Source organism: Diabrotica undecimpunctata, chromosome 5 (genome assembly GCF_040954645.1).
Source record: "Diabrotica undecimpunctata isolate CICGRU chromosome 5, icDiaUnde3, whole genome shotgun sequence".
In the NCBI taxonomy this organism is placed as follows: Eukaryota; Metazoa; Arthropoda; class Insecta; order Coleoptera; family Chrysomelidae; genus Diabrotica; species Diabrotica undecimpunctata.
The window spans coordinates 97,601,382-97,619,972 of NC_092807.1; the positions used below are offsets into that span (position 1 = coordinate 97,601,382).

Here is an 18,591-nt window from a genome sequence, read left to right on the forward strand (position 1 = left end):
GTAAAAAATACTTTTGTATTCATTTATTACCAATAAACCATCTATCTATCTATCTATTAACTGTGTGAATAAATTTGCTAAATTGGTTCCATTTATATTTTATTTCTGGCAAAATAGTGGAAAACAGAAGCATCGTCTGATCTGGATACGGACAATAAATAAGAATATACAAGCTTCTATTATAATTGACCACATTACCAAGAAGAGGGTTGTCAAAGAGTAAATTAAGTCATATAAAATTTATTAAAATCAGAAGATTTGATATACATGTACAATATGTAAAACAAATACATTGTTTTCATTTAAATTAAACAAAACCAGCATCATTTATAGTGACGAAAATTTTTTCTACGGAGTTAACATATGCAGCAGATCGAAAATCTATTCCCAAGTTGTATTTTTTTGCAGTCTTCTTAATTCTCTTGGAAGCCCTTTCCATAGAATAGAATAAACCAGAATGGACTATATCTTTTTCGGAAGCGCCAGCAATTCTCTTTTGAAATGCTTCGGATGGGACTATGGGAATGTCACCTACCTCGCAAAACTTTCGTTCTAAGGACTCTTGTACTGATTGTAAGAGATGGTAGTTGGAATCTTTTTCATATTTGAAGGTAAGACGGCCATAAGATACATGGTTAATATTTTTCAGCCATTCAAAATAAGATACTGTTACTCCTCCAGCGTTACAGTACAAATCGGGAATTACCAAAATGTTCTTTTTCAACAATACATCATGTGCACCTGGGGTAGTAGGCCCATTGGCTCCTTCAGCTATTATTTTGGCCTGTATTTTATCAGCATTTTTTACCGTGATAACTTTTTCGGTAGCTGCCGGTATTAAAATGTCACATGCGTGTGTCATTAAGTCGCCATCGAACTTTGTAGCGCCTGGAAAACCTACGATAGTACCTTTAGATAATTTATAATCTTCAAGAGCATTGGGATCTATGCCTTGTTCGTTAAAAATTGATCCGTCGATTTCTTTAATGCCAATTATTTTACATCCGCCTCTGTGACAAAATCTCATGGTATGTAATCCAACATTACCTAATCCTTGTATAATTACGGTTTTGCCTTCAGTTCCTGTTTTTAAGCCAATAGCTTTCATTAGACCTTCCTCAGACACAAAATTTTGTATACCGTGGAAAATGCCTCGACCAGTAGCTGGCGTTCGACCGTGTATACCACCTTGATTTATAGGTTTTCCAGTTGTTATTGCTTGATGGTTGATATCCAAATAGCCTATAGTTTTAGCATAAGTATCAGCCAGCCAAGACATTTCCCTTTCACCTGTACCCATATCTGGAGCCGGCACATCAAGACCTGGACCAACAAAACACTTTTTGGTACATTCTAAAGTATATTTTCGAACTATTTGCTCTAGTTCGCTAGGACTGTAACACCTGGGATCAATTTTTACTCCTCCCTTACTTCCACCAAAAGGAACGTCTACACATGCACATTTAAACGTCATCAATGCAGATAGTGCCTTTACCTCGTCCCTATTGACATGCTGGGAAAACCTGATTCCGCCTTTTAAGGGAGTTTTATGGCCACTATGATGCGCTCTATAAGCTTCAATAATTTCGTATTTACCGTTATCCAGTTTAATAGGTAAAGCTAATTCCAAAAGGCCGTCACAATGTTGCATCGAGTTAAATATACCTGCAACTCTATCTTCAGCTTGTTCTTTCGACAATTTGCTTCCTTTTTTCTTCATTATATCTTCAATAAGCTTCTGTTCGACAATAATGCAAGCTCTGTGAAAGAAATACTCAATCATATCGAAGAACTCAGGATCTGCTTTGGTTGCCACGTCTTTTAATCTATCAGGAATTTGATGGGCATAATGACGGCTTTGTATACTGGTTTTAATTAAAGGGGATACTTTTAGTAGCCGTTTTTCTTCATTTCTGAAAATTGTAGGCGTTTTACGTTCTCCACAGAATCTTTTTTCATTTTCATTTGGTAATAATATCAGACTTCTTAACGGTAATTTTGCATTTTGTACAAATCTAGTTGAAGCAACGTTATTTAAAGACATACTGTTCAGCAAATATAGGTATTTGTACTGAAAAATCGTTGAAAATTTTACAAAATAGTGACATTACTACTTTGACAAATAAAAAAAGCTTACTGGGAAATTATACATACTAACTTATTTGTAGGATCGTAGCGACGTCTATATTTTTTATATATTTCAACGTTTTTGACGCTGAAAATATCAAACAAAAAATAAGGTAACCAATAATGATAAAATTACAATATATAGAATAGAATCAGCTAACGAAAAGTATAGTAATATGAAATGTGTAAAAATAAAACTAGAACCTAAATTATTAAAATCAAAAATAAGAAAAGAGTGAAGAAAAATACTAAATATAAAATTATAAAAACACGACACTGAGCTATAGCTATAAAAGAAAAAGGACCCAGAATAAATAAAAAAAAAACTTAAAAGTAAAATCAAGAACTGGACTTCACTTGCAGTACAGTGTGTCCCAAATTGGTATATTTTTTGCATGGTATTATTAGTAAATTTGCATAGAAAAAAGTAGTCAAGATGTCATGACTTCTTTTTTTGTTAAAGTAACTTTATTTGATTGCCCAATCAAATCATCAACAGCTAATAGCAGAATTATAGATCTTACTTCTACTTCTACTTCTTTATTAAGAAAAATTTTAAAGATCCATTGCAACTGTTGACAGATGTATTATGAAACTGCTCAGTAACGTACAAAAAATTATTTTAAGGGGTCCCATTAAGAAAATATAATTTCAACTTATGTTTTTAATATATGAGACACCCTTTATATTTTGATATTTCTCGTTTACATTTTTAATTGTCTTTCGCTTTATATATTTACTTTTAGTCGTGGAAGCTGAGGTGCTAATAAATTGTTTATTTGACATCGCGGTTTATTAAGCGGATACTAATCCTTTACAGTTTTATTTACCAAAAATAAGATCAATCTACTAAAAAAATTGAAATAATAAATTGATGGTGTCCATGGATGATGCGGCTTTTTTGGTAAGGCAATCGGCTTTTTCGTTACCACTAATGTGATTGAACTCATATCAGAGTAATGACTATTGTATTTAGGTTTATAAGAAGCTGATATGTGCCATGAATATCTTGGACGAGAGGATGGTCGGTGTATATAGCATTAATGGAGTGTATAGAGGAAAGTGAATCAATGCATATATCTATGTGTATATTTGGATACTGTTGGCACATTTGAAAGCACGTGAGATAACTAGTAGTTCACCAGTGTGGGTACTACACCAAGGAGAAATTTTATAGAGTTCGATAGGCTATTGCACGGTGGTTACAGAATATCCAACACCACTTTCAGTCTTTGACGCGTCAGTGTAAAGGCCTATATGCTATTTAATTAAAAAATTAATTAAAATCCTTTGTAAAAGGTATATATTTAAAAACCCAAACGGGCTGTGTTAGACAAAACGTTTTCGGAATCCATCATTCCATCATCAGTGTCTAGGAGTACAAGAATGAAGCCACTAAATATATGGGTAAAAACCCGTTAACAAATAATTAGTTACATTAGTTTGACAGTATTTCTTATAAATTAATAGGATGTTAAAGTTACCGTTGGATTAGGTAACATGGCGACATATGACTCCACGTTGAAGTTGCTAGTCCTGAGACGGTGTGTCTACGAGGACTGTATGGAAGCAACTGATTAAAATGACTTTATGACTCATTTTTGTAGATCATTTACTGCTACTTGCAAAATTTTACTGGTAATTGCGTCGTATTTACCATGACAGTAATTTATTAGGACATTGGCATATAATACTCATTTGATTGGTGGAGCAATATTTTGACTTAACTTGCTAATCGCAAGAATGAATGAGGATGTGCTTAAAACTGAACCTTAAGCTAATCTCCATTATGTTGGATGTGTGTAGAAGAAAGGAAGTTATAGACAGAAATCCTGAACTTTCTGGTGTTAAGAGTTTTTTATAAGTGCGTATATGTTGCCAGTGAGGTTACATTGAGAAAGTTTCTCAAGGGTGACACAAATTTCACAAAAATATGAGTATATCTACTGGCTTCATGTTTCTAAATGCTTGCGAAATGCTTTGTATAAGTACATAGTACATCGTTTTATCAAACGACCAGCTGAGGTTCAAAATATAAGTAGAGAGAAAAATTAGAGAACAGAATTAAATTAAATAATTGCCCATTGCTCTATCAATCATGGAAAGATTGACACAAAAGTAAAAGAATATGTGACTACTTTTCTTACTTTACATTCATTACTTTATTAAAGAACTAGAAAGATCAAATACGTATATGTAAAGATAGAGAAAATAAAGCTTTGAAGATATACATATATATATATATATATATATATATATATATATATATATATATATATATATATATATATACAAATATATATATATATATATATACAAATATATATATATATATATATATATATATATATATATATATATACAAACAACACAGTTTATTAGGGCTGCAGTCAGTAGGTTTGGCCGGGATGTTATAGAAACACTCTTTTGACTTTTGGTCGAGCTTTCGGAATTCTTTTATTCCTTCTTCAAGACACTGTAATTAGAAGAAAGTGTAAATATTTACAACATATCTTAAATTATACACATATAAAATATAACATTTAAAATAATGGACAATATACATTTTAAAATTTAGTTGGAAAGTTAAAATTTTGTTAGTGACATCTTTTCATGGTGTGTTTTGACTGATCCATAGAGAACAGAAAAAAATCAAAAATAGTGTGATTAAAAAGTAATTAGGAGTTCCTGCTATTATATTAATGGAAGTAGTATCTTAAACCTGTCTTGATAGTATGCAACATGTTTTGTATGCTGGTGTATTACGGTGTGTATATGTAAAAGTAAATCTTTATTTTATTTTTGATGTTTTGTCAGTAAGTAACAATAAATGTTGCTCAATTTATCTATGTCTGACTTTTTATTTATACAAGACGTATTAGATTTTATAAAACACATTTCCAAGAAAACACGTTTTGAATGGTTTTTTCTTTAGCCAGAATTTTCTTGGAAATGTGTTTCATAAAATCTAATTCGTCTTGTATAAATAAAAAGTCAGACATAGATAAATTGAGCAACATTTATTGTTACTTACTGACAAAACATCAAAAATAAAATAAAGATTTACTTTTACATATACACACCGTAATACACCAGCATACAAAACATGTTGCGTACTATCAAGACAGGTTTAAGATACTACTTCCATTAATATAATAGCAGGAACTCCTAATTACTTTTTAATCACACTATTTTTGTTTTTTTTTTCTGTTCTCTATGGATCAGTCAAAACACACCATGAAAAGATGTCACTAACAAAATTTTAACTTTCCAACTAAATTATAAAATGTATATTGTCCATTATTTTAAATGTTATATTTTATATGTGTGTTTTTAATGTTGAGTGTCGTAGCTTTAGAAAAATAATCTCAACGACTAGTAAGTTGTAATGACAATTTAAGATTTGTTGTAAATATTTACACTTTCTTCTAATTACAGTGTCTTGAAGAAGGAATAAAAGAATTCCGAAAGCTCGACCAAAAGTCAAAAGAGTGTTTCTATAACATCCCGACCAAACCTACTGACTTCAGCCCTAATAAACTGTGTTGTTTGTTTATATCGACAGTCAATAATATCCAGTATTTTGTATATATACATATATATATATATATATATATATATATATATATATATATATATATATATATATATATATATATATATTTATATCGGTTTAAAACGTTCTCCTACGTCCTCCGATACCCAGTTGCCACTCCTCTCGATTCCTCCATAAGTCTTCTTCTATGTCTCTGTCTTTGATTTCTCTATTGATGCCTTTTCTCCAACTAAGGCAGGGTCTTTCTCTTTTTTTTTTTTACCGTGAGGGGTCCACACTAAGACTTGTTTTGGGAGACGTTCTTCAGACATTCTTTGTACATGACAGTACCATACCGTACCATATGAGTTGTTGGGTACCAATATCGTCTACTATTGTATGTTTTACTTTCATAATTTCTCTTATTCTGTTGTTCGTTACTCCTTCTAGTCTAGATTTTCCAGCTGAACGTCTCCAGAAATCCATTTCCGTTGCCTTAAGTTTTCTCTTGTATATTTCCTTGATTTGACATACTTCACTATTGTAGGTAATTATACTTTTAATGATTGTGTTATATATCTTGTGCTTGTTATTATTAGTGATTGATTGATCCCAAAGGATACTATTGAGAAGAGAAATTGCTTTTCTTGCTTGAAATTGAGAAATCATACCTAAATATTTATATGTGTTGTAATGTTTGATAACTTCTCCATCTTCCAATATGAGGTCCTGTTGTTTCCCGCCAAAACACATATACTCGGTTTTTTGGATATTGATTTTAAGTCCCGATTTTTTATACTTCTCGATTAATTTTCGAGTCATACTGAATATGCAATAATGCAAAACAAAATGGTCAACAGTAGATCTACCTGCCTGTTCCTCAGGCTCTAAGTCTTTATATTCCTTTCTATTCTGTTTTTAATTACTTTTCCGTATATTCTACTGATCGAGTTTGTTGTGGCAATGCCTCTGTAATTGTGACATTCATTCCTTCTGCCTTTTTTGTGTATAGTGGATATGAATGATGTCTTCCACTCCTCTGGGGTTGTCATTCCATTAGTGCAGTTTTGGAACAGTTTGGCTTAACTTGTATATAGGGAAACTCTGCAGGGATGTTACCTGGACACGGTGCTTTGTTATTTTTTAGAGATCTACATACATCTTTCACTTATTTCGTTGTTATTCGTATATTCGTAATATTTATATTTTGTGTTTCGTTGCTGTCTTTAAATTGTGGTCTATCTTCCCTTAGGAGTTTCTCAAAATATCGGTCCAAGTCATCCATTGTTATTGTTGACACTATGTCTCTCTTCTTATCTTGTCGTAAAGATTTTAGTTCTGCTGTTTAAGTTTCCCAAGATGATAATTTCTCGAGATGTGCCGACTTTTGCAACCTCTAAATTCAATTTCTCAAAAATATCGTTTTTAATATTTACTGGTGCGACATAATTTACTACATATACACCCAAGATTGTCCATTTGTGTCCTCTAATCGTAAGGTTCATTTTTATCATTCTCTCGTTTATGACCTCTCAAGTAGTTATGCATTTGCTTAGCTTCTTGCGTATTAATATAGCAACACCTTGTTCAGCTTTTTTCCCCTTTGGTACCCCGCTGTAGAAGTGATCATATTCTCTGATGATTTGAACATATGATTACGTTAAATATAATGTACATAATATTAGTAAAATTTCGGTTGAATCGCCAAAATAAAACACGAATTTATGTTTAGGATGCCTTCACTTTTTTATTTCGCACATCTCTTTTTAAAACCTTTATAAGTAACATTATTACTAAAATAACAACAAATACAAGATCTAGTAAATAGAGCTGGAACCAAGAAAGATCTAATGCGGGGCTTCTGAAGTACCTGTCAGGATTATACTTCAAGACATATTCGATTGTATGCACTGCTAAATCCATTGGATGAACGGATCGGTCTCTGAACATCTTGGAGATTTTTTTGACATTCTTTTGATACCTGAAATAATAAAATAACACATTCATTATTAATTTATAAACCAGTTAAAATTAAAATTAATAAGGTTCTGAAACTAATATTTATTGAGAGCAGCTCTAAATAATGATTTCATGTCCTAGGTATTTATATTTATCTACGTGTTCTATTTCTTGCCCACCAATACTGATGTTCGGGTTGGGTACCAAATTTGTCATTTTATTTTCGATATGTTTATCTCTCTTGGCATTACTATATCATCAGCGAAACTTATTGTTGTTTGTTTGGCTTGACTTGGTTTGGTATGACTGTGGACACTGAATCCATTCGCCAATCTTACAATTTTTACTCATTGGTCATTGTTTCGTATACAATCTTATCCTAAATCTACTACTAGTATTAATCGCTAATATCGGCGAAACTTAAGTTGTTTAGATATGCTTCATCTACTTTTATTTCCTTTTTCAGCCAATCCAAATTATTAAAAGCAAGTTCTGGCACAATATTAAAAAGTTTAGGTGACATTGGGTCTCCTTGTCTAACCTCCCGCTCTATTTTTATATGATTACTATTAGTAGGTAACTTGATAGTGCTTATTGCCTGTAGGTATATATTGTATGTATAATACTTTTGTATACCTATATACTAGCCTACTCCAAACCAAATTTAGATGTAGAGTTAACAAAGAAAAAAACGAAAGACAACAAAAAACAAACAAACTGGACCTAGAAAAACTGAAGATTCAGGAATGTAAAGAGAAGTTCGAAGAAGAAGTCGCAAATGAGTTAAGGATGCTAGAACTGCACTCCATAGAAGGCAACTGAAATAATATCAAAACAGCAGTACTGACAACGGCAGCGTCCAACCTTTGAAATAAGAAAAATGTGAGAAGAGGAGCATGGTTCGGTGACGAGTACAGACAAGCAATAGAGGAAAGAAATGAAGCACACAAAATGTATAAAAGAAGAAGAACACGGAAAAGACGAACATCATTTGAAGTCGCAAGACGGAAAGCAGATAAGATATGTAGAAATAAAAAAAGAGCCTATGAATATGGACAAACAGAAAAAACGAAAGAAAATTTCAAAAACAATGAAATTTTAGGGGCTTAAGAATACCTAAAAAAGATAAAAAGGGTGTATAAACCTTAAACAAGTCTATGTAAAGATGAAAGTGGGCAAATAATTAGTGACCAACAAAAAGTCACAGAAACCTGGAAACATTATATTCAGACCCAACTTGGTACACAAGTAGACATGGAAGATGAAATGGGTACGAACTACGTAGATGAGAATGAAGTAGAGAAGCTCCAACCATAGACGAAGTTATCGAAGCTATTAAGGCCCAGAAAAACAATAAAGTCCCGGGAGTTGATTAAATACCAGCAGAATTGTGTAAGGTAGGTGACAGATGACACCATAGTATTTGCGGACAACTTAGAAGACCTACAAGTTCTTATGAACAAAATCACGTATTACAGTCAAGAATATGGACTCAATATAAACGTTAAGAAGACAAAGCTTATGATAATTAGCAAGAAAAGGATAACAGAAGGTCAACTCTACGTCAACTAACCCCTGTAGAAAGAGTGACGCACTACAACTACCTCGGCACCATAATAAATGAAGAATGGACCAACAACTAGAAGATTAGAACACGCATCGGAAAAGCTAGATCTACCTTCAATCGGATGAGGCCTTTCTTCAAGAGTTACAACCTCTCTTTTGATACAAAAGTAAGAATGCTGCGATACTAAGTCTTCTATATCCTATTTTATGGTGTTGAATCGTGGACCTTGAAAGAAGATATGTGCAAAAAACTGGAAGCATTTGAGATGTGGCTATATCAGAGATGCTTAAGATCCCGTGGACTGACCGAGTCACAAATGAGGAGGTCCAAGAACCGAGAGGTACTGACCACCATCAAATCTCAAAAGTTACAATTCTTCGAACATCTTATGCGAAATGAATCCAGATATGCTCTCCTTCAAGCCATCCTGCAAGGAAAAATATTTGGAAAACGAGGTCCAGGAAGAAGAAGAAGATCTTGGTTAAAGAACCTCAGAATCTGTTTCAATACAACATCTGTGCAGCTTTTCCGTTTTCCGCCCTGCTGCAGATAAGATAAAGATTGCCATGATGATCGCCAACATTTGTAACAGATAAGCACATCAGTAATACTTGTCACTGTAGCGTGGACCAACACTGAGAGGCGCGGCTGTCCTCAGAGTATAAGCAGAGAATATAGACGCATATATGCGTCTATATTCTTTGGTATAAGAATCAATGCGAATCAATTGCGAATCAAGTGCGGCGTTCAACATGTTAAAGGAGGCTGCAACATTATTATATTTTAACTATTAGGTTTGTTGTATATTGTGTTGTATAATTCCGACAATAACTTTGTCAAAATATTCCTAAGTTGAGTGAAACGATTATTTACGGCTGATTGACGGATACGGATTAAATCAAAAAAGAAGTTATAAACAAACTGATGATATGAAACTACTTACTGATTATCATTTAAGATTTTCTGAAGTCCGTGAACAAGAGTTTCTCCATCCAGTTTAGAAATTTCAATTTTAACAGCAATACCCTTCTGAACGGCTCTAAGGGCGTTTATATGTTGATCACCGAATATAGGAACAACAACCAATGGTACTCCATGATGTGTGGCTTCTGTGATACTGATAAGTCCTGAATGGGAAACGAATGCGACTACGTTTGGATGAGCTAAAAAAAATTAAATTTTAAATTTAGATCTTCAATGCCTATAATGATTAGTTTTTCGTTATTTTAAGAAAATGAAATGGAGAAACGTACATTACATATTATTTTTTTGAAATCTTATTGTCGTTTTTTGAAAGTCCTGGACGCATTGTATTACGCTAGCCAGTATATTTTCACTTTTTCAGTTCTTCTCTCATCCGTACATCAAAAAACGTTAGTAAAAGGGAAGCAGCCAGGAAATTTGACAAACTTCCTAGGAGACTGCTCCCAAAGTCATTGGAGAAGAAAGAGATAATGGTAGCGACTTTCCTAGATGTGGAGGGACAATTTTGTAGCGTCTACTTCAAATCCGTGACGCAACACAAGAAGAAGTAGAAGCCTTGTGCTCACGTTAAGCAAAGCCAGTGTCAAGGTAAAGGTAGAAAGTAGTTGATAACAGGGAGGGGTATTATTTCCTCTGTAGTGGGCAACGCTAGATTAAGAAGGCTGTCCAAAGAAGTCTTTACTGCTTAATAGTTGACCAGAAGCCTTGTTTGGATATTCAGCCAAATTCACTGACTTACTAACATATAATCAAAGGATTGTCAAGGTAATAATGAAACTGTTGAATGAGCACTGTAGGCTTAATAAAAAGTTATATAGACTTGACGGAAGAAAATATTTTGGTATCTAGATATCGAAAAAGAAAAACCAGAAGCAGCTGTAGCTGTAGGTCTGATAACTGTTTTGTAGATTCTTATTTTTGTTTTTCTTGAGGCATATTTGGATTTCATTAAGCTACGCAATACTCCATACTTTTTGTTTGCTTTTGCTATTCTTGCTTTTATCTCCCCTTCCCCATCTCTCTTCTCATCTAATTTTACACCCAGGTAAGTAAATCCTGAAACTCTTTTAAACGCGCATGAATTTTCTCCTTCTACCTCCAATGTGAAATTGTCTCCTTTTTCTTTATCTATTTCTCCCATTATCATGTATTTTGTCTTTTCCTCATTTATGAGAAGACCAAAAATTTTTGCTTCTTTTATTATATTGCTTAATAATTTTTTTAGCTCTTTCTTACTTGTTATTAATAGTGTTAGATCATCTGCGAATGCTATACATTGATGGCCATTTTTAAAAATCATTTCCTGTGTGTTTATTTTACTTTTTCTAATTATTCCTTCCAGTATTATATTAAAAAGAATCGATGATAGTAGGTCTCCTTGTCTTAATCCTTCCTTTGTTTCAAAATTATTTGAACTATCCACAAGGAATCTAAGTTCCTGTAGTTGGCTGTATACCATATATAACAAAAAATAATATTAAAAATCCTTTATAAAAGGTATATAATTTAAAAACCCAATCGGGCTATATCATAAAACGTTTTCGGAGTCCATATTCCATCATCAGTGCACCTAAAAAGTATATAACCACTTAATTAAAAAGAACGTGAAATCTAAAATTTTGACCTTGGTCCTTAGTCTGGACCTAGTTCTTTTAACGCAAATCCCTCGTCGACCTATTACTTCTCAATCCTGCCTAATATTCGCCCAATATCTTTTCCGTGTATTGATTCAGCTTTTTCCTTATGATGTTAGTTAATATTTTGTACACGACATCTAGCAACCCGATACCTCTATAATTTTCACATTTCATTTTGTCACCTTTTTTATGTATAGGGCATATCCTTGCCCTGACCCATTCTCCTGGCATTCTTTCTTTTTCCCATATACTTTTTATCAGGCTATGTATCTCCTTGTGTAGTCTTTTCCTCCTGCCTTTATCATTTCCGCCGATATTTCTCTTATTTCTGGGCTTTTATTGTTTTTTAGTCCTCTTATTTGATTTTCTATTTCTTCCCTCGTAGATGTTTCTATTATTATATGATCATTTTTAATTTCCTGGATTGTTCTCCTTTCTTTTTCGTTTTTGTTTAGAAGTTGTGTGAAGTAAGTTTGCCAATTTCTCATTATTTCCTCAGGTTTCTTTATTAGTATTCCTTCCTCATTTTTCATATATGGGTTATATTTTTGATATCCCCTTTCCATTTTTCTTGTTTCCTGGTAAAAAGATCTTATTTCTTTTTTTGGAATTGTTCCTCTATCACTTTGAGTTTTTCTTCGTTGTATTTTCTTTTTTTATTTCTGCATGTTCTCTTCATAATTCTCCTCAATTCTCTATATTCTTGTGTGCTAATGTCACTATTATTTCTTAAGGTTTTTATTCTTATTTTTTTAATTTCTTCTGATATTTTTTGACATTCCTCATCATACCATTTTTTCGCTTTTTGTTTTATATTACTTTTAATTAATGTTTCTTTACTGGTGTTTAAAACTGCTTCTTTTATGCTTTCCCTCTTTTCTTCCGGGTCTAGTGTTTCTGGTTCTTCGTTTAGTCTGCTGGTTATTCGTTGTTCGTACTTCTTCGGTGTCGTCTTGTCGTTAAGTATTGCTGTGTTAAATTGTTTTTTGATTTTTTTGTCCCTTTGATTGTCTTTCTTTATATTAGCATTCATTTTATAACCTGCTCTTACCAAAAAGTGTTTTCTTCCGGGTCTAGTGTTTCTGGTTCTTCGTTTAGTCTGCTGGTTATTCGTTGTTCGTACTTCTTCTGTGTCGTATTGTCGTTAAGTATTGCTGTGTTAAATTGTTTTTTGATTTTTTTGTCCCTTTGATTGTCTTTCTTTATATTAGCATTCATTTTATAACCTGCTCTTACCAAAAAGTGATCTGAGTCACATTCCGCTCCTCTCATGCTTTTTATATTTATTATATTATGGGCGTGCTTCTTCTCTATTAATATGTGGTCTATTTAATTTAATGTGCTTTTATCCGGGAAAATCCACGTTTCGTTATGTATATCTTTTGTGCGTTGGTGTGTGCTTTTTATTACCATTTGTCTTTCTGTTGTAAAACCTGCAATTCTTTGACCGTTATTATTTGATACATCGTGTTTACTGTATTTTCCTGTTATATTTTCATATATATCCTATTTTCTCACTTTAGAATTGCTATTTTGATATCAAATGCTGGTAGTCTGTCATATTCTCTCTCTAGTTGCTCATAGTATGCATCTTTGTCTTCTTCGGTAGCGTCTTCTATTGGTGCATGTACACTTATTATGCTTATGTTTCGTTGATTCCCTTTTAACCTGACTGAGCACATTATATCTGATATCATCTTAAAATTCAGCACTCTGGTTTTCCATCTTTTCTGCATGATAAAGTCTGTTCCTAGCAATCTGTTACTCCCCCCACTTTTAAAAAATACTATATCATCAATTTCTACTATTTCTGTGTCTAATTGTTTTGTTTCTTGTAAAGCTAATATATCTATTTCATATTTTTTGTTTCTCTAATTAATTTTTTAAGTTTTCTCGTTTCATAAGTGCCTCTTACGTTCCATGTTTCCAAATTAGTTTTCATTTTCTCGTTTTTAATCCCAATCGTCTCCTTGTCCATTGCTGTTATTGCTACCGTTTCATTTACGTTATTTAGTTCTTGTGGTTTCTGTTTTGGTTTTCTATTTTTACGAGTTATTGCTGATGTTTATTCCATGTCCATACCTCCTCATTTATTTTAATTTTTTGAAATACTACCTTGACGTTTTTTATTGACATTGTATAAAAAATCTTGGACGTTATCTTTTGTTATATTTTGGTCGTAGGTATCCATTTCTACTCCCTGCAGTATTATAATATTTCGTCTTTTATCCTTTTCCATTCAGTCTATATTATTTTCCAATTCTTTAACTTTTTGTTGGGTTTCTCTGTTTTCCTGTTTCAGCTTTTCATTTTTGTGTCTGAGTTCCATCATTTCCGCTCTGTACTCTTTTTGCTCTTCTCTTAGTTCCCTTATTGCCATTGTGATAATATTTAGGCTCTCCAATAGTTTTTCTAGTTGCCTATTATTCCCAGGCGACCTATGTATTTTTTTACTTCTGCTATCGTTTGCCTCATCTTCCCATTCATCTTCTCTTTTTCTTGTCTTATCCTCCACGCTATACTCGTTTTCAGCCGTTTTGTACGTAGCGTTAACTGAGCACACCCGTTTCAACCACTCGAAAGTATGCCCAATTATCCACGCACCAAAATTGCTTTTGTTTTCGGCAGGTTACTTCTTTTTTTTTTTAATCCGGCAACACCGCTCGAAATTTGGCTAGCAGCGTTCGCCGTGTTTGTGTTTATAAATAAATCTGTTAGCTGGTAACCTCACTTTTATTTGTCCGTTTAGAATTTTGTACTATTAATGTACCGTTTTTACTTATATTATTCTTGCATTAGGAACGGCACGGTTTATACCTTACCTTTTTCACTCACTCAGTATTCAATATTCGCTGCACCACGCGATAATTGGGTAAAATGCAGGCGAAAATTAAAACACGTTGTTTTCTGTCTAATGCCACGTTGTCATCCGAGTAATGTAATAATTTGAGTTAATATCTGCATATTCTTAAATTATAGCCAAAAAACCAGAGAACGAATCACATAGAATAATTGCTATGATTTGTTTTTATGAAATATATTTATGCTTCACACATAGCTCAGGATTCAGCAGAAAAGTTGTAGATCAATTTAAATAATTTTTTACGACATTGGAACAAACATACACACGAGTTTTGTATGAAAGTCTTATCTGAGACCAGAATATGAAACAATTAGCGCTTTTATGCTGCTAAAGTTTAAAAGAATATTACTTTGGGATCTGTGTCCGACAGAACAGAGATGAGTTATATTAGCAAAATTAAGTAAAGGAGTTATATACTTACCAAGAATGTCCGACTGAGGTAACCATTTTGATACCAACAAATTATCAGGTTTGTTATTAACTTGTGCCGCATCAAATTTCCAAATAAACCGCTGCGGTAAATTTTGAATAGCTCTCAGCAAACTCTCAATTGTATTATTTGAAAATGTTTCCATATTAACATTGGTTCCAAAACTAATTAAAACTACACCATGCTTAGCATCATCTAAAAACTTCTTGATATCGTTAGGTAACTTTCTAGTAGATACATGGAACCCTCCAATTTCTACAGCAGCACTAGTCAGCAAAGAAGGTTCGGCGATGAGAGGATGCGAGTTCAGAAGCAGGAAGCTCGGACTTGTCATAACTTCGTAAAGATCCATTTCCTTGCCAAAGTTTTGTTTTAATATTGTTTGCTGCCGTGGAAAATATACATATTCTTTGTGGTACATGTCGTATAAAAAATGTAAAGTGTTCATGAGACGTTCATAAAATGTCATTGTGCTGGTTTTCTGGGTTATGCTATAGGGTGTTATAGATGGTAGTCTTACATTTCCAATAAAGTTACTGCACCTAAAAAATAGATGTTTAAAATTAAACATAAGGGCATGAATATTAAATAGATTAAAACACAGCCCGTGAAATCAAGACTTTACCATAAACTTTGTAAAGAAATGGGTGCCGAGCACACCTCTTTAAATTATTTTTGCAACTCTCGTTGGCTGTCCAAAAGCAACGTACTCGCACGTTGATACGATTTTAGAAATACGTTTTACACGTATCTACATACAAAATCACATGATGATGCGCAAAACTTTATTAATTCAGAGTTTATAATAAAATTAGCATACCTCTGTGACATACTTAACAAATTAAATGATCTTAATAAGTCTTTCCAGGGAAACAATACTCATTGACTGTTTTCCTGCTTTACAAGGTATTATACAAGAAAAATCAATAGAAATCCTTAATCCCTCTTTAAAAACTATGTTTACACAACACATGTTATCATTGAGCGAACACTTGGAGCAATATGACTGGGTCGGAAACCCTTTCCTGTCATCCACGCCATCGACACGTTCAACAGAGGAAGAATAACAACTGACAGAATTGTCCTGTGACTCCAGCTTAAAGCTTTAATACAAGGACAAACTGTTTGAATTTTTGAGCTTACTTCCTCATGAATATAAAAGGCCATCAACATTGCTGCATTAAAGGTTTTATTACCATTTGCGACTTCGTACTTATGCGAAACGAGCTTTTCTGCAGTTGCGGTAATTAAAAACAAGTACAGGTCAAACATAAACTTAGAAAAAGAAATGAGAGTGGCAATTTCCAAACTGTAGCCCTGGTTTTATAAGCTGTGCTCAAAAAAGCAAGCACATCCTTCACATTAACCAGCCAGTTAAATAAATAAATATCCCTTTTCATTTTTGTGCCTATGTTTTAATTTCGTTCTTAATTTCTATTAAAAAATATAAATGTTCAAATAATGTTTTTGTTATAACTATAACCTGTTACTAGGCTTGTACTAAAATTGATAAGTACTATTGGGGGTTGGGTTGAGGAGGCGTCGCAAAAAAATAGCAAAGTCCCAAGGGCGTCACAGTACGAATAAGTTTGGGAAGCCTTGCATTATAGTGTATATTACATGTTTTATTATTACATATTTTTGTACAAAAAAGGTAACAATACTTACAAAAAATATACTTACCACTCATTCATTGCTAAAGAATTAAATACAACCAAAGAAGCATTAAAATGCTTTGCAAAACCCATTGCGGCTTCATTTCCAAAGGCTTCGAATATGACCATGTCAAATGTACTGTTTGAATTTATTAGATCCTTAACTGGTTGTTCAACAAACAATCCTTCTGTCATCTGAAGCCAATAATCGTACATAAATTTGATATGGTCAAAGTCATTTTGTGTTTCCCACGAAACTAAATCAACTAAAATAAAAGTAAGTTAATAGATTTTTACTCATTCCAAATGCAACCATCTTAAGATAAAGCAGGTGCAGCCTGATTTCGTGTCGGTGGTAAAATCGTTTTAAATACTTAATTTTAAAATACAATAAATTACAAATACACACATCAAATTAAAATGTATTTACAACGTAATATGCAAATAAGGACAGAAGATAAAACGTCGGTCAATAAGTTCCGAATCTAACCATGAGATCGTGACTCTCATGGTCGCCATGGAATTTTTGGATTTGATTTTTCGGTAGTCCGAATCTTCAAAAGCATACTTTCAAAATTTTATGATATTCGGATTAATATTGGCCGAGTAACAGTGTTTGAAGTGACGCTACTTTTGTGATTTTTATAAACAATGGATTCAAAGCAATGCCGTATGATGATTTATCACTGTTATTTGATGGAAAAAATACCGTCCAAATTGAGAAATGGCTCAAAAAGTGGTACCGGGATTACTCTGCTCCATGCATTACAACCATTATACGATGGTTTGCTGAATTAAACCGCGGTCGTACCAACATCAATGAAGCTGAGGGCTCAAGAAGGCCAAATGATGCAGTTATTCCCGAAAAAATCAAAAAAATGCTGAAAATTATTATGGGAAACCACACAGTGACATTGCAAGAGATAGTTAACACTTGACAAGTTATCAAAGGGTAGAATTTTAACTATTATACATGAATATTTGGGTATGAAAAAACTGTTTTTCAAATGAGTGTCGCGTTTTTTCACATATATACATCGGTTTAGAACGTCTTTCGACGTTGTCCGATACCTAAACACCATCTCTTCCTATCTTCGCAGTCGTTTGTTGTTAAATTTCTTTCGCTCATGGACTTGTTTACGCCGTGTTGCCATTCTAATCTGGGTCTTCCTCTTTTCCGTCGACCTATCGGTTGCCATTCTATTACTTTTTTGGGGAGTCTTGATGCTGGCATCCGTTGAACATGCCCATACCACCTTAATTGTTTCTTCTCTATATCTTGAGTTATATTTCCTTCTATTCCCATACGTTGATTTATTACATCATTTCTGATTCGGTCTCGTCTGGAAATACCTAAAGATCTTCTCATTGCATCCATCTCTACTGCTTCTATTCGCTTTTTGTTCTTTTCACTAATTCTCTATGTTTCAGCGCCATAAAGAAGAGTAGTTTTAATCATGGTCTCATATATATTAAATTTCCTTCCTTTCGTTATCTCTTTACTCCACAGTATACCATTGAGACATCCTAAGAATTTCTTTGCTTGAGTGATTCGTTTTTCTATTTCCCGTGTATCAGTTCCTGTATTGTCAAAGGTAACACCCAAGTAGTCATAGCTCTGACAGCAGGAAATATGTTGTCCGTTTTCGAGGTCTATGTTATCTGACTCGTTTCCAATACAAAGATATTTGGTTTTTGTTGTATTGACATTCATTCCCCAGTCGTTATATTCTTCTATCAGTTTTCTTAGCATGTACTGCATGTCTTCCCTGTCGGTCGCTAGCACTACCTGGTCACCAGCAAACTGGAGTGTATATATACATTCATTGCTAAG

At 33.2% G+C, this 18,591-nt stretch overlaps 2 protein-coding genes across 2 annotated transcripts in view; both read right to left on the reverse strand.

Annotated features, from left to right (window-relative positions):
• Nucleotides 1-224: 224 nt before the first annotated feature.
• LOC140441529 (glutamate dehydrogenase, mitochondrial-like) lies at nt 225-2,161 on the reverse strand. Its single transcript, XM_072532309.1, has one exon. It carries the CDS (start codon nt 2,042-2,044, stop codon nt 308-310), a length of 1,737 nt encoding a protein of 578 aa, XP_072388410.1. The 5' UTR covers nt 2,045-2,161; the 3' UTR covers nt 225-307.
• A 5,222-nt stretch (nt 2,162-7,383) lies between these two features.
• The window catches only part of LOC140441530 (UDP-glucosyltransferase 2-like), a 51,446-nt gene continuing 40,238 nt past the window's right edge, over nt 7,384-18,591 (reverse strand). The window contains exons 2-5 of the mRNA XM_072532310.1: nt 16,786-17,023; nt 15,094-15,644; nt 10,132-10,351; nt 7,384-7,643 (exon numbers count right to left, since the gene is read on the reverse strand). Of these exons, the coding sequence (XP_072388411.1) occupies nt 7,391-7,643; nt 10,132-10,351; nt 15,094-15,644; nt 16,786-17,023 (1,262 nt within the window). The 3' untranslated portion in view covers nt 7,384-7,390. The remainder of the gene's footprint in view (nt 7,644-10,131; nt 10,352-15,093; nt 15,645-16,785; nt 17,024-18,591) is intronic.

Excerpts from the sequence above, each read along its gene's own strand:
- LOC140441529 (XM_072532309.1), bottom strand. The coding sequence starts at position 2,044 with ATGTCTTTAAATAACGTTGCTTCAACTAGATTTGTACAAAATGCAAAA.